General features: G+C 37.6%; 1 protein-coding gene across 1 annotated transcript; it reads left to right on the top strand.

Moving 5' to 3' along the window:
* Nucleotides 1–4,952: 4,952 nt before the first annotated feature.
* Nucleotides 4,953–6,474, top strand: LOC149822221 (uncharacterized). The gene is made up of 3 exons (XM_089980237.1): nucleotides 4,953–5,028; nucleotides 5,778–6,101; nucleotides 6,332–6,474. Exons 1-3 carry the CDS (start codon nucleotides 4,953–4,955, stop codon nucleotides 6,472–6,474), a joined length of 543 nt encoding a protein of 180 aa, XP_089836363.1.
* The last annotated feature ends 18,357 nt before the right edge of the window (nucleotides 6,475–24,831 follow it).

The following is a 24,831-nucleotide window of genomic DNA, read 5'->3' as shown; positions in this document are numbered from 1 at the left end:
TCTATCAAGGCGGAGACAAATACAACGATTGCTGAGTAGAAATGCTCTATCATATCGATGGCGACCTTAATCATTTTCTAACATCGATTACGGGACCATGTTGACCGCATAAATTGCATGTTTTCTGCGATTTTCATTAATAAATGATGAGTTATATTGCGATTTGTGAACAATATTACTCATGCCAATCAGACATCTATTGTGTTGTCATTAAAAAACGAGTTATATTGCGATTTTCAATCAATCAAGGAGGTTAGGCAATGCCACGATTTCTGAACAACAGACATCTATTTTTTATTAAAGTTTATTTATTTATGAGTTCCACAGACGAAACATGTCTGTTAGATGTAATAAAAAAGAATTAAACAATAAAAGAATGTCACGTTACGACAATTACTTATACAATTACAACAAATACCTATTGTGATAAAAAAGAATACCTAGAGTTTATTTCGTGGCACTTGACGAATCAGATGAAATATATAGACTCGTCTCTTTCTTTTTTTTGGTGAACTGTCTATCCTCGGTGGCCTTTTGGTTGCATCCATCTTATTAAAAAAATTGGTCATCATCTCTACCACTGAGTTCAATTGTATCTCCATATTGCTTACATGTGTACTTAATTTCTTATTCTCCCTCTCCATCAGTTCGAACCTTGCGGCAGAGACAATGTTCTCTTTTGTAGCAAGTGTTCGCTCTTCATCGCGATTTGTTACTGAGGGAATTGTTGTTGTACCCGGAGAGAGACGACAGACGGGTTGTAGAGGCTGGGTTGCAACATGAAAGGGGGCAGTTGGGAGGCATGGGTTCCCAATTTTCTTAATCTTCAGATTTTCCTGCATAGGTTCTCAATACCTTTCGAAATAGAAGGGATCAAATTGTCATCCTTTATAATCATACGATACGACACAGACACCACCTGTGTTCCAAATTAATAATTTGTCCCTGTAGCGTTCGCACCAATTCACGTTCCTGCCCCCACCACTATTCATCTTCCTTCTCACTTCCAAAGGCTTATTTGGGATAGACTGCCCCAAGCCGGATTGTAGGAGAACTCGATTATCATGCTACAATTCAACTTCATAATTGCAAAACAGCCACAAATCGCGGTCAGACAATCTAGCAGCCTCTGCAACATCTTGGTCATCGTCCTCCCCATCTCCATACGGTCTCCACAAAAGCTATACATTGGTAATTATTTTTAATAACGAGAGACAAATATATTACAATTTACTTAAGAATGATATGACAACAACGATATGTACTACGAAAGACAATCCTGCAGCGATGATTACTTAAGAATGCTAAACATTACAACAATTTATAATACTGAATGATAAATGATGACCCGATTATAAACAATTTTAGAACGTTTACCTCATTTAGTTGCAGCCTATCTAAAATGGACTTAGCATGATGAACTATGACGTTTATTCTAGCCCAATGATCGATCTTTGGAAAACCACAAATCGCAGGGCCACAATGTGGACGCAATGGGATAATATGTTCCCACGCCCAAGCCTAACAAAAACAATATATTAGTAACACTACAACCTTCAATGAGCTAAGTCTACAATTACTAAGTATGTCATAAACAAATACCTAAACGAATGGCCAAAATCCCCCAATTGTTTTCGGACCATTACTCGCACGGTAGAGTTGACTGTACAAGTGTGCGAGCATAGCGGCACCCCAAGCATAGTTGTCAACTTCGTCTAAGTCTGCCAGGTACTGCAGCCACATGTAACTTATTCTTGAACCAGAACAATCGGAAAATAAAATAAGACAAAAAAAATAAAGAGGGAAGTCGCGCAACTCTTGGTCAGCTATTTCAGATGCACAAGTAGCGGAGCGACCTTCCCATTTATTACGAAAAAAATCGACTTTCATTGATGTGGAATTGATTCCACCATAAATACATTGACTCCATTCGTTCATCGACATTCCTAAAAGAGCCATGCATTTTTCTTTTGCGTTATAGTTTGAATGTCGTAATAGGACAGCACTGCCATCACACTTAAGGTCAGTGATCCTCGCCACATCTTCTAGAGTCATGGTGATCTCAAAAGAATCAAACTGGAATGTGTTCATCTTATCATTCCACTTATTTACCAGGTGGGTCATGGTATTCCAGCATGTTTCAAAATATTATTGGTCCAAAAGGCCACCGAAGTGCATATTTCGTAATCGGTCCTTCTGATATGCACTCAGCTGACCATACTACGACAGAACTACATGTCATTGACACCGACCTCCGAGCTTTTCACCTGGTGCTCTACTTCTCCTGTGACCTCCCTGTAACACACAATAACATATTATTCCTACCAATTGTAAATTAGTACCATTTGTACTTATAAATAATATTCTACTAATCGCTATAAATAATATTGGTTGCATACAAACTATCACAGTAATCACTATACATGTTAATACCTAACACAGTAATCGCTATACCAAAATCGCTAAACATATTATTAAATCTTTACAGATAGGACAAATTTATTTACCTTGGTCGCTCTTTTCTCCTGTTCTCCCTTCAACCTAGGCCTTTCTGGTTGGTCCACTGCCTCCCACTGCCTTTCCCTTTCCTTCTCTTTCGGCTCCACTTTCTCCTTCCTTTCTCTCTCATTCTTTTTCTCGCCCTCCTTCTTCTTCCTTTCTCTCTCCTTCTTTTTCTCATCCTCCTTCTCCTTCCTTTCTCTCTCCTTCTTTTTCTCGTCCTCCTTCTCCTTCTCTCTCCTTTTTCTCATCCTCCTTCTCCTTCCGCCGCCTTTCTTTCTCTTTCAAATCTTGTTTCCTTCTTTCCTCCACTTCCTCCCCCTGCTTCTTCCTTTTTCTTTCCTTTTGTTCCTCCTCCTCCTTCTCCTTCTGTTGCCTTTCCTTCTTTTCCTCATCCTCCTTCTTCTTCCTTTTCATTTTCTTACCTTCCTCAAACTCCTTCTCCCTCCTTCGCCTTTCATTTTCTTCCTCATCTTGAGGATTATTTTGTTCCTTCTCTTCCTCCTCTTTATTCATTTGCCTTTGCCTCTCTTTCGCCTCCTTCAGTAGCTTTACTCTGTTTCGCATTGCTATAAGCTCCAACAACATCTTGTCTGTTTTCATCTTAGCATCCTTCACTAGATTATTAAATTCCCTTTCCCTCTCCTCCTCATTCTTTTTATTCTCCTCCTTATTTCTTTGCTTTGCCTTCTCTTGGTCATCATTCTTCTGTATCTTTAGTTCTTCAGCATTCTTCCTTTGGTCCGCAGCCTCAATATCTGATGGATAATCCTCCGCATAATACAATTCCAATGCTTTTTCTCTGTCTTTATCATTCTCAATCTTAAGTATATTTTGGTACCTTTCAAAAACCTTAGATAGATGAGACTGACATATCACTTCTCTAATACACAACCCATAGAACGACGGGGTATCTCTTCTCTGATGAGCCGCAGACATTGCTAACCTGCACAACACATTAAACGATCATCATGATTACAAATCATCGCAATATTTGGGTTGATAAGTACACATCGTTGTAAGATTTATCAAACTTACAAATCGTTGTATAAGAAGCAACCTTCAGATTGAATAATGAAACCTTACACGAAACGATAGGATTTTGGATATTCCAACTGTAGAGTAAGAAACAGTAAGAACGTATACGCAACAGATGGTGGCAACGATGTTGCGACTGCGCGTAAGACAGAAACGGATTCTCTGGCGGTAGCAGAACAAAGGAAAGGATGCTCCGGCGGCAACAGAAGAAGGCAACAGATGAAGGCAAAGTATGCTCCGGTAGAGTTTTCTGCTTAGGGCGAGAATGAATTGTTTTGAACTATTTAAATCTTACAACATACAACTTGCTACATACGTAAACTTTGTTGAAAATTTTGGCGCGATAACGATGGACGGCATTTTTGTCCTTTTCATGAACCGTCGACTCAGTTTTCTAGATGGAGGGCATTTATGTCCGTTCAAGGAAAAGGAAGAGAATGGCGGTAAAGGGTACTTAAGTCTTTGCGATGACACCAAATTACGATGCAATGTGATGCAGACACACATGGGGATACATGCCGGTCTGCATCTTATACGTGATGCTCTTTGGGAACCCCCGAACATGAGATGGAGCTACCGGCCCTGTTGGGGGGGGGGGGGGGAGGGGGGAGGGTCATATAACCTGCTTCGCTGAAGGACCAATCACAATATTGGTGCATTTTTCAATTTGATGAATGAAAGAATGGGGCCTAAATACTCCAGTTTGATTATCAAAAAGTCCAATTACAATAATGGTTTATTTAGTAGGAAACGTGTCTTCGATCATGTGGGAGCGTCATGCAACTGGGTACTTTAAGAACTTAAAAAATCAACGGTTCACAAATATACCACAATTTCTTGATTAAAAAACTTTAGATTTTTTTGTAGAAGCAACTAGAGCCATAATGTGCTGTGCTTTCCCTAAACAGACCACAGTAATTAAACACATCTGTAGGGTCAGATTGAGCATACAACTTTCCCACAAAAGATTTTCAGATCAATAGAATCCTACTATCTTTATTAGCCGTACCAGAGAGAGAGAGATAGAGAGAGAGAGAGAGAGAGAGAGAGAGACTACGCCATCTTTTCTCCCACAGGAATGGAACTGCTTAGACCCTGTTTGAGCATAAGAGTGATGGAGAAACATGGGGCAATGTCAAAGTATACTTATAATTCGTTTTTCTTCCGTTGTGGGTGACGACTATTGCACTGATATCATACACGCACACTAGTGTGGCTCTCACGTTCGCTGAGCGATGCCATCTCCGTTGAAAGACTTATTGCAATTAATTAGTCCACACCTATCCAAGGTCGAAGATAGATATGCTTATTCCCTCTATAAATACCAACCCTGCAAAGTGATTAATAAGTGCATATATACTAGGACATTGTTGAACCTCTTGCACACCATCTTCATTATTTGGAAGGTATCAGCAATGACCAAGTTTGAAGGTTTCACGGCAATGTTTGCTTTGTTCTTGGCTTCCACAATGGCCATTCAGCTAGCTTCGGGTAATCATGATTAACAAGAGGGTTATGCCATGCTAATCATGCTCTCTTCAATTTGTTGCTTGTTTCATGCAAACAAATCCAAAATCATGAGATTTAATGTTTAATCATTGTTAGCTATAGCTACTTGATTATGCTTGACTACCAGATTCAGCATTTTTGTTTTTATACTTAAGTTCGCACTTATTTGGGGCACATTTAACATTTTGTTTGTATAATTCAGTGATAGAAACATTGATGAATTTGGCCATTTAATGCCAGGCATACTCTTGGAGATGAATTTTTACATAAAATCATTACATGCATTGCCTACATGACTAATGACTTGTAGTGATCGAGTTGAACCTGGGTTTGGGTAGGCTTCAGTTCAAGTCCCAGTATCTATTAAAATTGTGTATGGGTTCTAGAAAAAAATCACCAAGTTCATGAACTTCCAGATTTCAGCTGGGTACGTAATGGAGGTAGTGAACTTGATCATGAGAAGACCTCCCCATTAGCATTAAGGGAGGTTTGGGTAGTCATCCCCTCAAGCACTTGCTGTAGTCCATTTGAAAGATACATGAATTTGAGCACTTGCTGGTATGAACATGAGCAAGTCCATGAACTCGACAGTGCAGTTCATGAACTTTGTCACATATCAACGTTGATGATATTGCTTGCTGTGTTTGTGAACCAAAATGTTCTGTACGCTGATCTCCAAGTATAAAATAAATTAATCGAGCATGTGTATGTTCATCATTTGCAAACTGAAGGTGCATTTGTGTGCGAAAACCTGCCGGAAGACGTCTGTGCGTTTGCGATATCATCGACCGGCATGCGGTGCGTGCTTGAGAAGTACATGCATGGCACAGAGGTGAAGCATCAGTGCAGGACATCTCTAGTGAAGGTGGATGGCATGGCCCAGTGGATTGAAACTGATGAATGCATCCAAGCATGTGGGGTGGATCGAAGTTGGGTTGGGATATCGTCAGACTCATTGTTGGATCTTCAGTTCCTGGATAAGCTCTGCGCTGCTCCTTGCCACGAACGGTGCCCTAACGTGGTGGACCTCTACTTCAACCTCGCTGCAGCTGAAGGTACAAGTCCAATAAATATATCTTAAAAAAAATGCAGTAGTTTATAAAGTGATAGAAGATGGAGTTTATAAATTTATAATGATTCCTTTTTCAAAACAAAAAAAATTATAATGATTCATCAACCTTGGCTATATCTGTTCCAAGAGAGGTTTGATTTGATTTGTGATCTCCAAGCATATCCCAAGTTTAACTTGTTAATGCATATAATTTGGGGTGTGTTGGATGAGCAGGTGTTTTCCTTCCCAAGTTATGCAAGGCCATGAAATCAAGGCCCCGACGTGGGATGTCGGAGTTGTTGAGTTCTGGTATCGTTGGGATTGAATCAGCAGCGCCAGGATCCTCACCATCGTCCATGCCAGCACCAGAACCTTAGTGATGGTGTTTATCCTGTTTATACACATAATTTTTGCTTGTTTGTTTGGTTGGCCTGTGGGGGCGCCTGGTATTTTGGCATTTTTGTAATTTGGATATTAAAGTCTGTTCTGTGGACGTGACATACCAACATAATTAAGCAAATACATAAATATGCATTCGACTGTCCAAATGCGCAAATATGTATTATCTTGAATACAACAATCTCCAATAAACTAGAAGTTGATTATTCTATGGAACATTTTAATGTTTTGGGTTCAAACAATGTTATAATCATGATTGTCAGATGTTTTTCAATGTATTGTGTTCTTTTTATGCTTTTGATCTAAACAATACGACTCTAATATGTTTAGATAAATAGAAAATCTGATTTTAATATATCATTTTGATATCATGATACTTCCATTAAGTAAACAATATATGCAAACCTCTTTGTGTCCCATTTTGAACAACCGAAACCCGCTATTCCATTTAAAGCCAAATCACTGTTCAATAAATGCCTTACCTATCTATGTAATAGGAACTACTACTTTTCATGTTAAACATAACGAGTCACTAGAACTAGAATATGAGAACTGGAAATAAGGATATTTCCAACTAGGGATGGCAGTGGACTGGGGGAAAGCGGGGCCCCGCCTCGCCCCGTTTGGACCGGGGATGAAGGGTATGAAACAGGGATGGAGGCGGGCACGAAGGTTAAAATCCATCCCCGTTCGGGGATGGAGGCGGGGATGGACTTACACTTTCCCCTGCCCCGCCTCACCTCACCCCCACCCCATCCCCGTTAATAAAATTACTAACTTACTAACCCTAATGCTAACCCTAAATCGTGTGCAGCAGCACCACCACATTCGTTGGCCCGCAACCCTCTCTCTCTGTTCACCATCGACGACCATCATCGTCGGTGCCAGATTCGTCCACCAGCTTTGCAAGGGATGAGATGAAAGATTGGTTGTCTCTGGTGGAGACCTTGTCCCCCGCCCCCACCCCCGCCCCGATCAATTCAGATTCAAATTGTCCGAGCGTCGCCGGAGTCCGTCGAGGGACGGGGGAAGCGATGTCGGACGATAGCGAGAAGGCATTGCTTCTGAGGATAGAGGACGATCGCGACTGTGAGGAGTGCTTGTGGAGGGCGAGGGACAGAGATTCTTCCACAAGTTTCCAGCCAGTCGGAAGCAAAATTATGAGCTCGACCCCTGCAAATTCCAGCGTGATTCCGACGCTTACCGTTCGAAAGGTGCGGTCCTTCTTCCTTTTCCTTGATTTAGCTTGAAATGCTGGTAATTATGAGTCTGCACGCTTAGTGTTCACAAAAAATGCACCACAGAAAGCAAATGTGTACTAGAAGGTGCTATATCCAAAAGTTGAGAGTTAATGTTGTTGTAGGGATGAAAGTGCCATATTTACATCTTGCTGCAATTTGAAAGTGTCATTGTTTGATGTACGCCTTAGTTGAAGAGGCAATAAGCAGTCGTTCGAATCAAGAAATGAAGTCATCAACCAGGATCGTACGTGTGCAACAGAAGCCAACAACAAGGTAGCCCACAAAGATCAGTCAGCAAGGATGCTTCTCAGTTGGGAATCGACAAGGTCGGCACTCATAAGAGTGTTTTCTCATATATTTCTCTGTGTTCTTGTATCTCTCATAGACTCACTACTTATTAATATGAGATAGTCCACCCTTAAGAGCCGTTACCGTGCAGAAATGACTCACCTCAAAATGTCCCCACCGATGAGAATGGTGTGTGCAGTTTTACCTCAAACTAACTTTCTACTTTGGTAAAACATCTTTTAAGATTAGTTCGGTAAAAACCATAGGTAAACAGTACATACCTCATCCCACAAAGTTAGTGGAGTTAATCAAGCTTCATTAATTGCGTGGAACCCGGATGAGGGCTCCTTGGACACCACCAGCCTTATCTATGGCTAACAATTTTCCATTTGGTCAAGTGAGCCGAATCATGATACAATGGCTTACTCACACTATTCAGGGCTTCTCTAATTATATCAACTCTAGTCATCTCAACTAGATCATATTAACTTAGACATAATGATACGTGTTTAGAAAATAATTTCTCAAAGATGCCTTTTATCAAGGGGTCAACTATCATATCAATTATAGGCAGATAGCTAGATGTAATTTCATTTTTTTCAATCATGTCCCGAACATAATGGTATTTCAACGTTATGTGCTTGCTCTTGAATCTATCAACTTCACTCTTCATCAAGCTAATAGCTACAAGATTTTCATAATAAATTTGCATTGGGTATGTCTAGCTTCAAATCCTTAATAAAGTGGTTTATCCATACAACAAAGGTCATGGCAACATTGCAAGCAACATACTCTGCTTCCTATGTATGATGAGCTACACAACCTTGTTTTTTGCATAACCAAAAAATTGCTCCCCTACAAAAAAGAAAAATATATCTGAAAGTGGATTTGATATTGTCTTTTTCACAAAATCAGTGTCAGTTATTTACAATTCATTTGTTTGATAGCATAACTTTAAATTTTTACTCATTTTCAAATATCAAAAAGATTCTTTTAACTACTTGCCAATGTGATCAACCAGAATTATTATGGTAACAATTAACAAAACAATAATAAATTTGATATTTGATAATGCACACATGGCATACATCAAGCTTTCTACAACTTGAGCACAAGGGACATTCAATCTCTTATGTTGTACACTTGGATAGTTCTTACTTAACTTGACCCCTTTAGCTATGAGAATACTCACCGGTCTATAATCATTTATATGATTTTTTTTAGTATATAATCAACATATCTTTTCTGACTGAAACATAAAAGTCTAGACTTTCTCTCTCGTATAATCTTTATTCCAAGAATAGGATGCTTCTCTCATGTCTTTCATCTCAAACTAGGAACGTAACTATGACTTGATTTTGACAATCAATTTATTGTCGTTTCCAGACAACAGTGTGCCATTAACTTAATGTGACAAGGTCGTAAACTTGCACCCATTTTTTTCAAACATAAACATGGTGGTCATGTTCATTAGCTACATATTTGATTCCAGTAATGAATTAATAATGCTTAGGATTTTCTCGTGTAACCACACAACCAACACCTTTCTCTTTTGACATGCATATTGAATTGCAAAGTCATGGCTACCTTTTTCACACTCCATTAGATTTAAAGTGTCTAGCAGATGGCCCTAAAATGTCACAAGTATGACGATCATAGAGGTTTAAAATGTTGAATGATCAAACTTAGGGTTCCCTTTCAAACTCATTGGCTTACATGTATTTTCCCTTATAGAGGATCTCCAATTTTCCTTAACCTCCATTATCACAAGAATTTGTGCTATATTTTCATGCATATCTTGAAAAACCAACATCCCTTTCAGCCTATAGAAAGGTAGCAAGTGATTGGAAGAGGGTCATTATTAAGGTTCTAAACCAGGCTTTATGCCACGATCAGGCTTCATCTTCAACCAAACCCAATCTCCTACTTGAAACGACCTGTCTGAATGGCCTTTACCATAGATCTAATTCATACGCTGTTGGGGCTTGTCTATATTCTGCCTCAAGGTAGCGATAATCTCATCCCGGGTTCTTAGATCTCGATCAACTTTAGGAGATGCAGTGCTCTCATGCTCATAGGCCATCACCAACAATGGTAGAACTCCACACAGTGTCTCAAAGGGAGTCATATCAATGGCTGAATGATGACTCGTGTTGTAGACATATTCTGCCCACAGAAAAAACTGAAGCTATTTGTGCAGGCGGTCTCCCACAAAACACTGGAGATATATCTCAAATACCTCATTCATAATCTTTGTCTAATCGTCTGTTTATGAGTGATGAAATGTACTGTAGTTTAACTTGGTACCACTCAAAATGAAGTAGGAAGTTTAGAACTGACTTAGAAAAATCAAGTCTCGATCACTGACAATGCTTCTGGGCAAACTGTGGAGCTTGACCACATGACTCACGAACTAGCGTATGACCAACTCAGCGAAATACTCCTTGGGCAGTGTGATAGAGTGTGCATACTTGGAAAATCAGTCCACCACTGTCATAATTTCTTCCTTTCGCTCACATGCAGGTAGGGCTTCCACAAAATCCATGGATATGTCTTGCCAAGCATGCTGAGAAATTGTAAATGGTCATAACAACCCGAATGATTTGATAGCTTCGTATTTGTTTGCCTGACATACCAAACACTTTCGCGTATAATCACAAACATAACCCTTCATACCCAGACAATAAAATAATGCTTTTAGCTAGTAGTATGTCTTGGACACTTCTTTGTATCCAGCATAAGGAGTATCGTGCACTTCATATAAAAGACTCTAGAGTATATTGCATGAAGGTGAAAGACAGATCTATCCTTTGTACAATAGGACCCCACCTCTAACCCTGTGGTTACGGTAACTCTTTGGGTCAAAAGTCAACTCACTTATCAAATTTTGGATGCCACTATAGCCCTTTTAGGCAATGCTTGCTTGGCTCCAAATAGAATAATTGACGATAATAAGGGTGTGTAAACCCGTAGGCTTCTCAAAACATCTGAATGAGTATCGACTACTATATTCTCCATACCCTTTATGTACTGAATCTCCAAGTCATATCCCATGAGCTTCGCAACCTACCTCTGTTGGCTAATAATGGTGATCTTTTGCCCTAACAAGTATTGAGGCTCTAATGATTCATACGGATAATGAACTTACACTTGAAGAGGTAGGGGTGCCACTTCTCAACTAAAAAAATTGTGGCCAACATCTCCTTATTATAAGTGGACATTGGTTGACTCTAATTAGGCAAAGCCTTACTCATGAACACAATAAGGTGTTTCTCTTGCGAGAGGATAACACCAACCCTACTATCGAAAGCATCAACCTCCATCATGAATACTTTGGAGAAGTCCGGCAAGGCAAGGACTAGGGCTCAACACATCACGACCTTTAACCTCTCAAAAGTGTTTGTGCCTTTTTCGAACCATGCCAACCTATCCTTCTTCAAGATGGTGGTAAGGAGCTAAGTGATGAGACCATAGTCTCTCACAAACCTTCTGTAGTATTTGGTCAACCTTAATAAGCCCGCAGTGCCCTCATTGTCTACGACTTTAGTCATATCTTCATGGCCTTGATTTTGTTCAGATTTGTTTGGACTCTCGTGCCAGAAACAATATGACCTAGGTAGCTCACCTCAGCTATCCAACAAGGCACTTGGACATCTTCGCACACAGATGATGCTCACATAGAACTTTCAAAATAATATGCACATGATGCAAGTGTGTATCTCATGTATGACCGTACACCGAAATATCATCAAAGAAGACTAGCACAAACTTTCAAAGTATCAGCTTGAAGACATCATTCATGATCACTTGGAAGGTGGTCGGTGCATTGGTTGATCTGAAAGGCATGACCAACAACTCATAGAGGCCCTCATGAGTCTGTAAGGATTTCTTATGAACATCCTTGTGGGCCATGAACACCTAATGAAACCCATAGCAAAGATTCAACTTGGCCAAGAAACCTGTGTCGTGCAACTCATCCAACAGTTCCTCAATGATCGGGATCGAGAACTTATCCTTCATCATGATCTTGTTGAGAGCTGATAATTCACACAAAACCTCCAGGTGTCATCATTCTTCTTCACTAAGAGTACATGTGAGAAAAAATGTCTCATACTAGGGTGGACGATCCCTTGGCTCAACATCTCTCCCACAAGCTTTTCAATTTCATTATTCTAGGTGAAGCCCATAGGCATAAGCCTATAACTATATAAAAAACTATTTAAATTTTCCAAATAGTGTTGTAGCTTTTCTTCCCATTATGCTTTCAAGGATGAAAATATACCATGTTGCCTTCTTTTCTAAGTACTAGACCAATTATCATAATTTATTATTTAATTTTTGATGTGGTAAGTTCAAAGTGTGAGCAAAAATACATCTTTGAATATGTATCCTCTGCAAAAAGTCTTGCTTCAGAAAGCATGCGTATGGAGTCCATGTTCAAAAGAAGGACTCAACTCCTAATTTGAGAAACATCATTGAGATCAAGAAAATATATTAACATTGGGATCTGAAAATTTTAGAGGATAAGGGATAAGAGATGCAATGGTACGGTGTGGACTCGATACACACCGATCCAGGATCCAAACGCACGCAGAAGCTTATATGATGCAGAGTCTAAACAGAACTTTAAAAAATAGATTTTTGGGACTTGTACTCTCTGTTTTGATAGAGGTGGTCTAAATGAAAGTTATGCGTGACTCACACAAATTTCCAACAAATCTGAAAACACCAGATTCGGAGTAGGAATGTCTGTTCCACGGACTCGGAACCGGGACTGATAAACAAGTCCAAGACAGACTATTGGATTCCACGGATAGACTGTTTGAAGGGATGTTCGACCCCTCAAGCATTAGAGTTTGTGAAAACTTACAACTAACAAAACGAAAGTCAGATCTAGACCTTTTCAAAACACTAAAAATCAGAATTTTTTAAGTTTCCTACAATCCTCTACAAAATTTTGAATTTACGAAATGATATGAGATATTAACACTTCAAATATACGACAATAGCAGAGAGATTGATATTTTCGATGAACAAAGATAACGATTCAATTAAAACTCAAAACATAAAAGATGTAGATCTAGATTCTAGCTTTCCACATAATAAAAAAAAATTGAAATTTCATGCAGGAAATATCTTGATAACTAAAATATACCAAACACTACTAGAATGGTTCTGCAATAGGAATGTAACAGTGGACTTCCATCAGTTCGACACCTTGACGGCAAATTTTAGGGGAGCAGACGGATGAATCACTAGTTGGGTTCGACTAAAAAGTTGAAGAAAATCGTCTTAGATTTTTGAAAAGCTAAAGGACGTCCAAAACGGATCAGTATCGAGGTCGATATAATCATTTCTTTAAGGAAGTCTCTGACAGCCTGAGTCAGCATTTCACGAGTTTCTCTCTTAGCAAATGAATTCCAACCACACGTAACAATCTAGGAAATATTTTGAACAAGCAACCAAGTTTTTAACATAAATTCTTTCTAGTCATGCATTCAAAATCCACAATAAATTGGTCACACTTACAAGCAAATGTATTGAGCAACAAGACTCATGCGAGAAAATTAACAACAAGCAAGAATGATGAACCAGTGAATATCCAGCTTGAAGATGACAATGGCCGTCGATGGGAAGCAACCGATGCCAATATTGAACCACAAACAGTCTTGAATAAACACCTTGAAGGTCAGCAACCATGAACCAATGTTGTCACAACCACCACGAGAATGACTTTTCAAAAGCTTACTCTCCTCATAAAAATTTTGGATGCCGTCAGTAGGTAAATTCTCATGGACTTTACCGGCTTAACCAAGCCAAATCAAGCCACGTGGTAAAAACCAAACTTGTAGAGAAGGATCTTAGCTTTCCAACTAGCTAAAGATCATGCAATTTAGACTAGTATCTAAAGAGATACGATCAAAATACTGAGACTGTCTTCAACCTTCAAACATCTCTTCTCCACTCCATTTTCGAATTCTTTTTTTTTTTCTCAAAACAAAAGCCACCAGCCCATGGTCGACCACCATGAGGCTCTTAAGCCCTCAAAAAGATGTCATAATGCTGCAACCCACTTGCTCCAATCATGCACAAAGGGAGGTGGACTTCCCCAAGTCACCGCCCACTTGCCCAATGCATGGGCTCCTTTAAAAAATGGCTATCATTGCTTCTCCAACAACCCCTTTTGACCTCCTACGATCAAACTGATTCAAAAATAGGTTATATGTGTCCAACCTAAAGTGGTGCCAATTAAGGTTTGGGTTGAATTAGATCTTGACTAAGATCCAAGATCTAAATGATATTTTTGCTCCAAAAACTCATCACGATATTGGATTTTTTAAATCAGAAAAAAAGAAAACTACCCTGAGTACCTCATACACCCTCTAGTGCTGCAAAACAATCCTACAGAGCACTAGAACTATCTGGATCTGTAGAATCTGGCACCTAAAAATAAAATAAAATAAAATAAAAATTACATAAAATAAGGATTGACAACAAAATGTTCAAAATGTGATTCCATGAAGAGCCTAATGGAATCAAGCGAAGAATCAAGGTGAACATCAACTAAATTGTGGATCCACTAAGACAAGGGATGTCTTGCACGTGGGTGGATCGCCTCGAGTAGCGATGCCTGGATCGGGTCTGGAGAGTTGGACTAAGATCCAACTCCACTTCTGAACTCTGAACCTCTGGATGCTCTGCATCAAGAAGACCAATGGATAAGTGAATTCATAATGATTATCCACACTAACTTGAAATCATATTATGGGATTAACAACTATATTAAACTTAAATTTAGGTCAATAATACACGAGTTTTTTATTATCAAATGGCATCCAAATAGGAGTATAGCGTAATATGTAAACTTTGTTGCATATATATTTTGTCCATCTAGGTAGTTTAATCTTCACTCCATTTGGTGCTGCTTTTCGAATATTTCTATTTGCTAATTTTCCCACTTACTCTTCTTGAGGTAATGAGAAGAAAGACCAAGATCTTCTTTTTTCTTGAGGATGTCACTCGTAACTGATCATGTGATCACATTCCTATTTTGAATAAGTTTTTTTTTCTTTATTGCTCAATCTGTGAGGATAGACCATTGATCTAGTACTATTTTTATGGCCTAAGTTCATCATGAATATCTTTTTTAATTTCAAGGATTTTTCTCTATTTTTATTTTATTTTTCATTTTTTCTCAATATGTCAGGAATTTCAAGGGCAGGTCACTCTTTGGATACCTATTCTACATTCTTCCTTATGAGGTCAGTCCATATAGACTATATGCATGACAACTGAAAGGATTTTGATGTATAGTTTAGAGAAGTTAGCACTGAAACCTATTGGAACTCATGCACCTTTTTTCATTGTTCATATTTATGTATTTGTTACTTTATATTTTGTTCTATGTAGGTCACATAGAGTTGGTTAAAAAACAATTTTTTAGAGGTTAATGTTGAGACCTGAAAATTGAAAAAAAATGGACAAAGTGATTCTTAGTAGCTTTATATACATATACAAACAAATGGCAGCACACATATCAAAATTAATATCCATAATGTTACTATAAATACATGGGATGAATATATCTAATTAACCTAGCTAGAATGCCATTTACTTATTTATTTAAACTATGACATTCACACCTCACCTATCTCTAATATCACCTTTTTAGAAAATATATTGTAGTAACTAGAAATCATGACTCACCTATTTAGAAAATATATTATGGAAACTAGAAATCATGACTATGTCCTACCACCATTAATGTCGTACCTAGACCTACAAAGGTTTAATGCTTGTTTGAATGTGAAAGTCTAACATGAAACATCATCCATGCATATGTGAAGTGGTGTAAGTTTTATGAAATAGATTTTTAAAAGATATTTTTAATGAAAACGGTTTATGCAAGCTAGACACCAAATACTAAAAATTGACTCACACGGGTGGTGAAATTCGAGTCAATCTCAGAGAATGGGAGAAACACTTTGTATTCCATAAAAAACTAATCTACTCTTTATTGCCTTGAAAATAAAAATAATTAATTAAATAAATGAGAGTGCGGCCCTCTGCAGAGGGCTTACAAAAATAAATAAATAAACAATTTTATTACAAACCCAATGAATTAAATAAATAAAATAAAATAAATCCTAATATAAAAATAAAAGAAAAGGTCTTCAGTGCTCGAGCTTTTAGTCCCTTCCTTGCATTTGGTTGTGCCCTTTTCGTTGTTTCTTCATCATTGGTTTTCTTAAAGAGCTTGAAGAACCTTTTGAGGAGCTCTTCTGAGGGCTTGAAGGGCCTTTTGAGGAGACCTTTTGGGGACTCACCGCACGTCTAAATGCTTCCTTGCAAAAGCAAAAACAAAAACAAAAACAAAAACAAAAACTTGACAAAACTTGTGGTTAGTTGAATAAGAAACCAATAAAAAAAATAATCTAAACAAAAACTAAACAAACTAACTAAAACACTAAAAGACAAAATAGTGAAACAAACTAAAAAACTGTTGACAAATTATGAACTACTAAACTGACAAACTTTGAAATATACTAACTAATTTGAACTAAAGAAACAAATCAGATTTCCTATCAAATAAAGATATTACTACAAACTTATGAAAAACCGTTAAACCCACTAACATAAAGCAATGACATATACCTAATCAAATAAATATGCACCAACTGTAAAATAATTCAACATGAACCAACTAATTGCACTGCAAACTAAAAATCGACTTTAGCCAAGTAACTAAGTAATTAAAAAAATAATGCTCCACTATAAGAAACATGAATCAATATATCTACTTAACAACATGAAATAATCTATTCAGCCAATGAACTAATTAGGAATTAATTATACTAACTAACTAATATGACGCAAATCAATGAAAACTGTACTAACACAAGAAATATTCTAATTGATGCAAGGCATTCAACAACACCAATTTGAAGTAAAATCGGCTTGATATACTCTTGGATTCAACCACTGGCAATGACATATCACGCTGGATGCCTGACGTGAACATCATGTAGTTCTGCTGGGCTCGTGGTTTGTTGCTCGTCAAAATAAAGATTGAACACTATATCCAGCAAATCATGAGATCTGACTGATATGGTTCGGTTAAACTACATGATCCAAAGAAGGAATCTCAATATTACGCCTTTTGGTTGTAGCTATTGTGTTGGACTGCAGACAAGATTTCAAGCAGCGTTAGTCATGCTAACCAGCGTGATTGGCGTTGCTTGACCAAGAATGACAACAACGTTTTCATGTTGTTGGCTTAACAAAATGAGCGATCTGCAATCCATGATCTACCAAAACCCAATAAAAAATATATTAAATCTTACTAACAATGCAGGTTCTAACCGATCAGACAATGCCGATGTTGACGCTAATCATAGGTACAATGTGAGGTGCTGTTCCAGTAGTTGGTTAAACTGCGTGCTTCTGCAGAGCACACAGGATGTGTGCGCTGATGAAATTAAAAAGACTAAAACTAAAAATCAACAATAATAACCAACAAAAACTATTTATGACTTACTACTGCTAGAAAAATTAAATCTTTTTATTCTATGCTATCTAGATGATCAACGAAAACGTAAATATGATAGAAAAACGCAACAAGATTACTTTCTATAATGCATATGGGCTATTCTAATCATGTGAAATCAAAACAACTAAAAATAAGCTTATGCTATATGCAATGAAGATGCAAAAATTTAAATATGATGCATGCAATGTTTCTAAAAACTACAAAGATGAGGGAGAAGAAGCAAACCATGTGATTTACCTCTGATGGAGGGGTTGAGAAGAAGAGTGTGGTCTTACCTTTGAGTTGCACGTGCCTCCATCGATGGGGGTAATAAGAACCGACGCCAGAAAAGGTTAGAAGCAAGATGAAAACGGGAAAGAAAGGAAGAGAACGAGGGAGAACTGGTTGGGAACGAGTTGGAAGAAGAGAAGAGAAGAGGGAGAAGAGATTTGTGTTTTCTCAAGAGAAAAAGACGTGGTTCTTTGCTAAAAAAATACTATTTATACTAAAAAAATCTAGGTCAAACCACGATTTCTATGGAAATCTGGATAGTTTTCAAAAATTTCAAAAGAGGTCACCTCTAGAAAACGTGTTTTTTCTAAAAAGAATACTTCTAAATTAATTAAAATTAATTCACTAACTCCTAATCTAATTAAACTATAAGTTAGAAAATTCTAAATGAGGTAAAACACTGAAAAACACAGGGCAAGCTCTGAAATGTGCGATTTTCCTGTATTTTCAATTTTAAAGTAGTTTCTCAAAAATAAAGATAAGATTGAGTTTTTAATGAGATTTTTTGACGGATCATGCATAAAATAGTGTAAATAAAATGCAAAAATATATGCATGATCATGAAGCTAAACAAATCCTAAGAGGCTCAATTTTACATATATATCAAAATTGAAACCAAGTAGTAGGTCTACATGAAAGTCACATTAGATTAGTCAACCTTTAAGAATCCAAAATAAGTAGGTCCATCGAGATTGTGTGAAGTAGACAAACTTGTAAATGTTTAGAAATTTTAGTGAAAACAAACATCGCTTCATATTTTAGTTTTATTGAGATAGTTTAAGGAAGCAAAAATGAGCTAGAGTTATCCCTTATTTTCTTTCATATGGATAATGCATATTAGAGGCATGAACTTCTCCTTAGCTATTCTTGCAAGTAGACATGTAATAGTAGTTGCAGTTGTTTGTCAATAACTTGTTTTGCAAGGAGGTTGTTACGACCCAAATTTCAAAAGATGGTACAATTTTGAGCTCCAGGATCCACATACCTTGTAGTGCAAGCAGTGAAGGCCATCCAAGCCTAGGTGAGGCCCAGAATGATGACATGATAACTGACACAACTTCTCTAATGAGTGGAAAGTCAGAGATCTAGAGTTCAGGGCAAGAGAAAGAGAAGTAGAACACATGTCAAGTAGAGGAGAAGCTAATTAAGGAGCAGAGTCCACCTAGGAGGGCATGTCATGCTAGAGAGCCTTAAGGGACCTCCCCCAATCCAAAAGCTGATTAGAGTTAATTAGGTAGTTAATTAATTATGGAAGTGTCTTTAGTTGATTTGTTCTTTTGAGGAGTTCCTCTTAGAGAAGGAGTCTTGTCAAAGAAAAGGCTCTAGAGTCCTTACTATGCTTTAAGATAGGTTGATTGGATAAAAACTTTATCCAAGGCCTCTCATCTAAAAATAGAGGTTTGAGACTTCCCTTTTATGCATTACAGAATAATTGAATAAATATTGAAGTTCTCAGATTCTCACTCATCTCGCTTTTTCTCTTGTCTCTCTACTCTCTCCCTCCTTTCTCACGACCTCTGGTCCTCCTTGGACCCCTTTCACATTAGTCCTATGAGGGTTGGACATCCAACTCGTCTTTAGAGCCTGATCTCCCCCAAACATCCAAACTATGCATTTTTCTTTTTCAGTGAGCTGAGTGATGTCTTTGCATTGCATATCGTGTGTTCGAGTTTCAAAACATTTGATACCTCATCCCAGCCTGCTATAGACCTCCCATGTACTTCTACCAACCTTCTTTAGCTTTATACTAGCTTTTGTTAGCTCTCTAGGTCATGAAACCCAAAATTGCAACCTATCGAGTGCCCAAAATGCCCGAATTCACTAAACCAATAACCCTTGACCACCAACAACCTTCTTTTGAGTTTAGGTCATATCTCATAACTTGACCCACATCTCTAGGTGTGCCTAGAACTCCTGAACTAGAGCCTCTAAATTTTGAACCGAAACTACACCCAAAATGCTTGCTGAAACCAAACCACACCTACTTGATTTAATTGTTTAGCCCTATTTCTTCCATTTTGCCCAATCCACAATCACGAGAAACCGTAGACCTCTCCCCCATCGTGTCCATTTGGGTTCAACACCCATGACACGTGTACCTAAGGTCTCATGATCTAAGAATCTTAGGTTTGATCCTCTTAAGTCTGTCACGCTTAAATTGCAACATCCATCCATTGAAAATTCAGACCTACCTTCTAGGCTATCTTCTAAATCATCAACTTCAAAATTTTTGTAGGGCCCAACAAGTGGTATTAGAGCAAGGTGTCGCCAAAGCACGTTGCAACCCCGAATATGGTAGTTATCATGTTGTTAAAATTATGCACAAACCTAACCCTAATTGTGGACCAAATGCACATGGCACACCATGGGATGAATTTAAAGATGCGTTTGGAGTTGGAAAAACTTCTCGCAAGATTCTTAGAATGTATGGAAGACTGTGATGCATTAAGAGCCAACATTGTTGATTAATGGTGAATATGTGATATGCATCAGTCCTTAGAATGCCTGTAGTGGAAATTGCAAGAAAAAAACCCTTGGATGAGTTTTGAATCACAGCTGCATGTGTTTGAATGATATACATTCGAATGGAGGCGTCTGATCATAATTGTGTGTATTCGAATGATACACATTCAAATGGAGACAACTGATCGCAAATCTCTGTGTTCCTTCCTATGGCACAGTACCCTTACGGGAATCAACCAATGCAATGACTGGGTATTTACGTAGGAGCAACATATACTCAACACAGTGCTTGTCCACAGTTCCTCCACACATAGCTCCACCGCAGGTCAATTGCGATAATGACCTTTGGAGACCCTTGTCCCTACATCATTGTGTTTTAGAGTCAACTATCCCACCAGCACAACAGCTACTAGAAGTGATTCCTTTTCTGGTGTCGTCATCGCCAATGCCCCAATAGCATATTATGGACAAAGTGTAAGTCCATTCAGGCAAGCAACACAACTAGGTTGTATCACATGGCTGCCACCCTGAGGACAACAATGAAGATTCTTGCAGTATCATGCCTGAGGAGCAGAATGCCCTTGTGCCTAGTGAGAAAGCAGCATTATGCGTAGCAGAGAAGGCAAGCTCTCTACTAATCAAGTGCATCCCTAAATGCGAAAAGGATATGACCCTGTGCACAACAGGAAACCATAGGAGCCCTATTGATGTCTTTTTGCAATCGTTGTAAATTTTGAAAAGATTTTTATATGAAAAACATGTGAAAACCAGACATCAAATAATAAAAACCGGTTCTCACTAGTGGATGAGACCGGGTCGAACTCAGGGAACAGGAATATGTTGTATTCAAGTACACAAATCTAAACTATTCTTTATTGCCGAATTATTGAAATGTAAAATGTTCAGAAAAGGTAAAAACAACTAACTATTACAACAAATGAATACCCTTCGCAGAGGGCGTAAAGTGCAATATTTACAAACCCAATTAAAATTCTAAGTCTAAACTAAAAAGTAAAAATCTTCTATCTTCGTACTTCGTGTCACGTAGTCTCTTCTGCTCCAATCTCGTGCAATCCTGCACAAGTCAAAAGGACACGAGCAGTACACGAAAGAAAAACAAAAACTAACTAAACAAAATAGACTAACTAAATACTAAGAATACGAAAGAAATCATTAACGAAATCTAATTGACTAATTACAATTGACAACTAATTCTAATTAAATCTAATAACAACTAACTAATTCCAAAAGACTTAGCTAACAGTTTACTAATAACTATTACTTAGCAAAAGTAACTAAGCTAACAAGTACACATTACTTGGCTACTTCAACAAAATTTTATACTAATCACTAATGATTTCATAAACTAACAGCTAACTGCTCAATTAACTAATAGCTAACTAATTTTTCAATTAACTAACATTAAAAGTTTCAGTGAGAACCAACAATAACAATATGATAAAATTTCAGTGAAAATCCAGTTTTAAAATCACCACAACCTTAAAAACCAGTTTTTAAATTCAATAGATCGTGAAAACCCAATTTTACTTCAACACATTGTGAAAATAACTTTTCACGTTTGAATCACACAGATGAGATCGGTTCTTACAATGACTCAGTAAGAAGAGTAACCGGAGAACTGTTTAACCGCCGGTGAATTCTACAGGAAGTAAAGTTCACGATGGAAATGGGAACTTCCGGCGGATTCAGGGATGATGATTTTTACGATCAGAGATCTACAAGACAGATCAAAGCTTGATTCCAGTAGAAGACTCAATTTTAGCCAGTAACTTGGAGGAGATCTGATGGTTAGATGATTAGGATTCCGATAATCCGATAAATCTCAGCTAATTGCAGAGAACTTCCGGCGGATTCACCTGTTTCTGCTAAATTTCACAGATGCTCAATAATGATGATTCACGATTCATACTTTTACTTTAAATCACCCTATCTGATCGATTTTTTTCAAAAACAAACACTAGAATTTCAAATATTGACAGCCTCCACCGGAGATATCAACAACCATCGGAAATATCAACAACCACCGGAAATATCAACAACCGTGAAATGCTTCACAGTGACTCTTTCACGGCAACTCAATTGAAAATGCCTCTTTCATATTTTTCATGATAAATGTGAAGTGATCCGGCCAATATTGATTCCAGAAAAATCATTTGCAGCATTTGGATTTCCACAGCATCAAATCATTTCTGATCGGCTTGTTTCACAGTGAATCTCCGGCAGGTACAGAGCCCCGATTGATAAAGAATATTTTTGGATATCCAGGTGATCTGGATGATCCAGATCATCAAATCATTGATCAATCAAAAGCACTCACCAAAGTTAAGCAAACAGACATCATCAAATAGTGGTACAACATCGGCGATCAGAATTAAGACACTTGCCGGAAAACAGAAATTGCAATTCAAAATGATATCCGATCTCTGATCGGTTTCAATTAACTGATCATGATAATCCTTTTCAAAAAAAATAATCCGATGATCAGAGTGCAGATGAAATTTGATTTATCAGATTCAAACACTTTATTTGGTTCACATTCAAACAAATATCATCAGGCGACAAATGATTTGGCGATACTTACTCTGTAGCATACACAGGAAAATCCAACTCTAATTCTCTCAGACAGCAGATTCGATCAGAAACAAGAAAAATTCAAAACGTGATATCATCGGTGAGTATAGAGCAGTTGAATGATTTTTTGAGCTTGATCGATCAATACAAATGAATCATCCTTCAATCTATCTTTAAACTCAAACAAGGTATATGAATTAAAATGAAAACGTAATCTGCAAATGAAATTATTCCTAAAAACTAAAATCAAAATCTAATCTAAAAATCTCTGAATCAACATATGTAATAACAAGATTTGAATGAATCATGACTGCTAAAATGTAAAATCAAATGGAAATTATTCTATGATTTCATCTTATTTTGATTTTTATTTCAGATTAACTAATCTAATGAGAGATAGAAGGAGGAATTAGAGAAGGAGAAGAAGAGGAAGAAGAAGAAGAAGAAGAATCACTTACCGAACTGGAAGGGTTAGAAGAGAGGTTGGAATCCTCTATCTTGCTTCAGCCATTACCGGAATTCTCCACCGGAAAGAAGATGAGAAAAAGAGGGGAAAATAGGGAGAAGGAGAAGAAGAGGTAAGAAGAGGTGGAGAGGAAGGGGAAGAAGAGAGGGCTTGGGCAAAAGAGAGAAGACAAGCCTCTCTTCCCCCTCGTATGATATTTATAATTTTGAACTTTTCTCCATAAGTCCCTCTTCTTTGTAAAATTTCATTTCAAAAACCTCTCTTCAAAAAGTTATTTACAAAACAACTCAAAATGACTATGTTTTAGAAAATACAAAACTAAGTCTATTTTAACTCTAATTTTTTTATGATTTTCAAAAACTAAACTACTATAATTATGTCAAACACTAAAATAGGCATTAAAATGTAAAATAAAACTATTTTTCATACATTTTCTATTTTTAAATCATTTTAGCACATTTACTCGAAACTAACATAAAATTGGGTTTTTAAATCATTTTCTCATGAAATCATGCATATTTTTATATGAAAAATCCCTAAAATATATGCATGATCACCTATAGAAGGCTGCATAGATCCTAAGGCACAGGTCAAACCTCTCCTTGTCTATGCTCATCAACAACTCAGTGAGACAAGTAGGGACAAGATAGAACTCACACCTATAGTTGATAACGCAATGCAATTGGTGAACAACACAGTTGAACAGTTCTCACCTGAGACGATGGACCAATAGGGTCACCATGAAGGATGTGATTGCTTTCAATTGGTTGTGGTCATTCTCATGTAGTCACAACATTTTGACAGTTCTCTGGAAGTGAAACCTTATTGCCGTTATGAGCTCAACTACATGCTCCTCACCAACACATGCACTCACATGTCATATCCCCAAATCCTTCACCAAGACTCAGTTTGGATTGGAAGTTCAACAATGGGTAGGAAGTCACAATCGAGCAACCACAAAATCATCTCAATGCATGGAGATGATCAAAACATTGTATTTGATCCTACAGACACAACAATTCAGAGGGTCATGATCTTCACTTTGGGGGCAAAGTGGTGTAGAGCGTGGTGATCTGTTATGGCCCCAAATTTAAAAGAGGATCCAAATGCCACCTCCAAAGCCCCAGGAGGGTTGACCAACAGTGTGAGTCCCAGACTGATGACGTGAAAATTGATATGACTTCTCTAATTAAGAAAAGGTTAATTGTTCAAAGTCCTAGTCAGAAAAAGAGGACCTAAACACATGGCATCACTCGAAGGAAGGCCAATTAGCAAAGGGAATGAATCCAAAAGAAACCTAGGGGGTGCTTCCCCCCTTCTAGAAGTCAATTAAGTTAGATTGATTATTTTTAATTAAGAATCCTTAATTAAATTGGTTAATTAATGTGGAGTCTTTAATAAGCAAGAGTCCTAACTTAGTTGGGTTATTATCTTTTCTAATTAGATGATGTTTGGGTAATTAGAA

The sequence above is a fragment of the Nuphar pumila genome, chromosome 11 (assembly GCF_984573655.1).
Source record: "Nuphar pumila chromosome 11, dmNupPumi1.hap1.1, whole genome shotgun sequence".
Classification (NCBI taxonomy): Eukaryota; Viridiplantae; Streptophyta; class Magnoliopsida; order Nymphaeales; family Nymphaeaceae; genus Nuphar; species Nuphar pumila.
The sequence above is the reverse complement of the archived record's forward strand: the minus strand, read 5'-3'. Positions and strand labels throughout refer to the sequence as shown.

Coding starts and splice junctions, on each gene's coding strand:
- LOC149822221 (XM_089980237.1), top strand. CDS start 4,953: ATGACCAAGTTTGAAGGTTTCACGGCAATGTTTGCTTTGTTCTTGGCT. Junction 5,029..5,777: donor GGCCATTCAGCTAGCTTCGG/GTAATCATGATT, acceptor TGCAAACTGAAG/GTGCATTTGTGTGCGAAAAC. Junction 6,102..6,331: donor CAACCTCGCTGCAGCTGAAG/GTACAAGTCCAA, acceptor TTGGATGAGCAG/GTGTTTTCCTTCCCAAGTTA.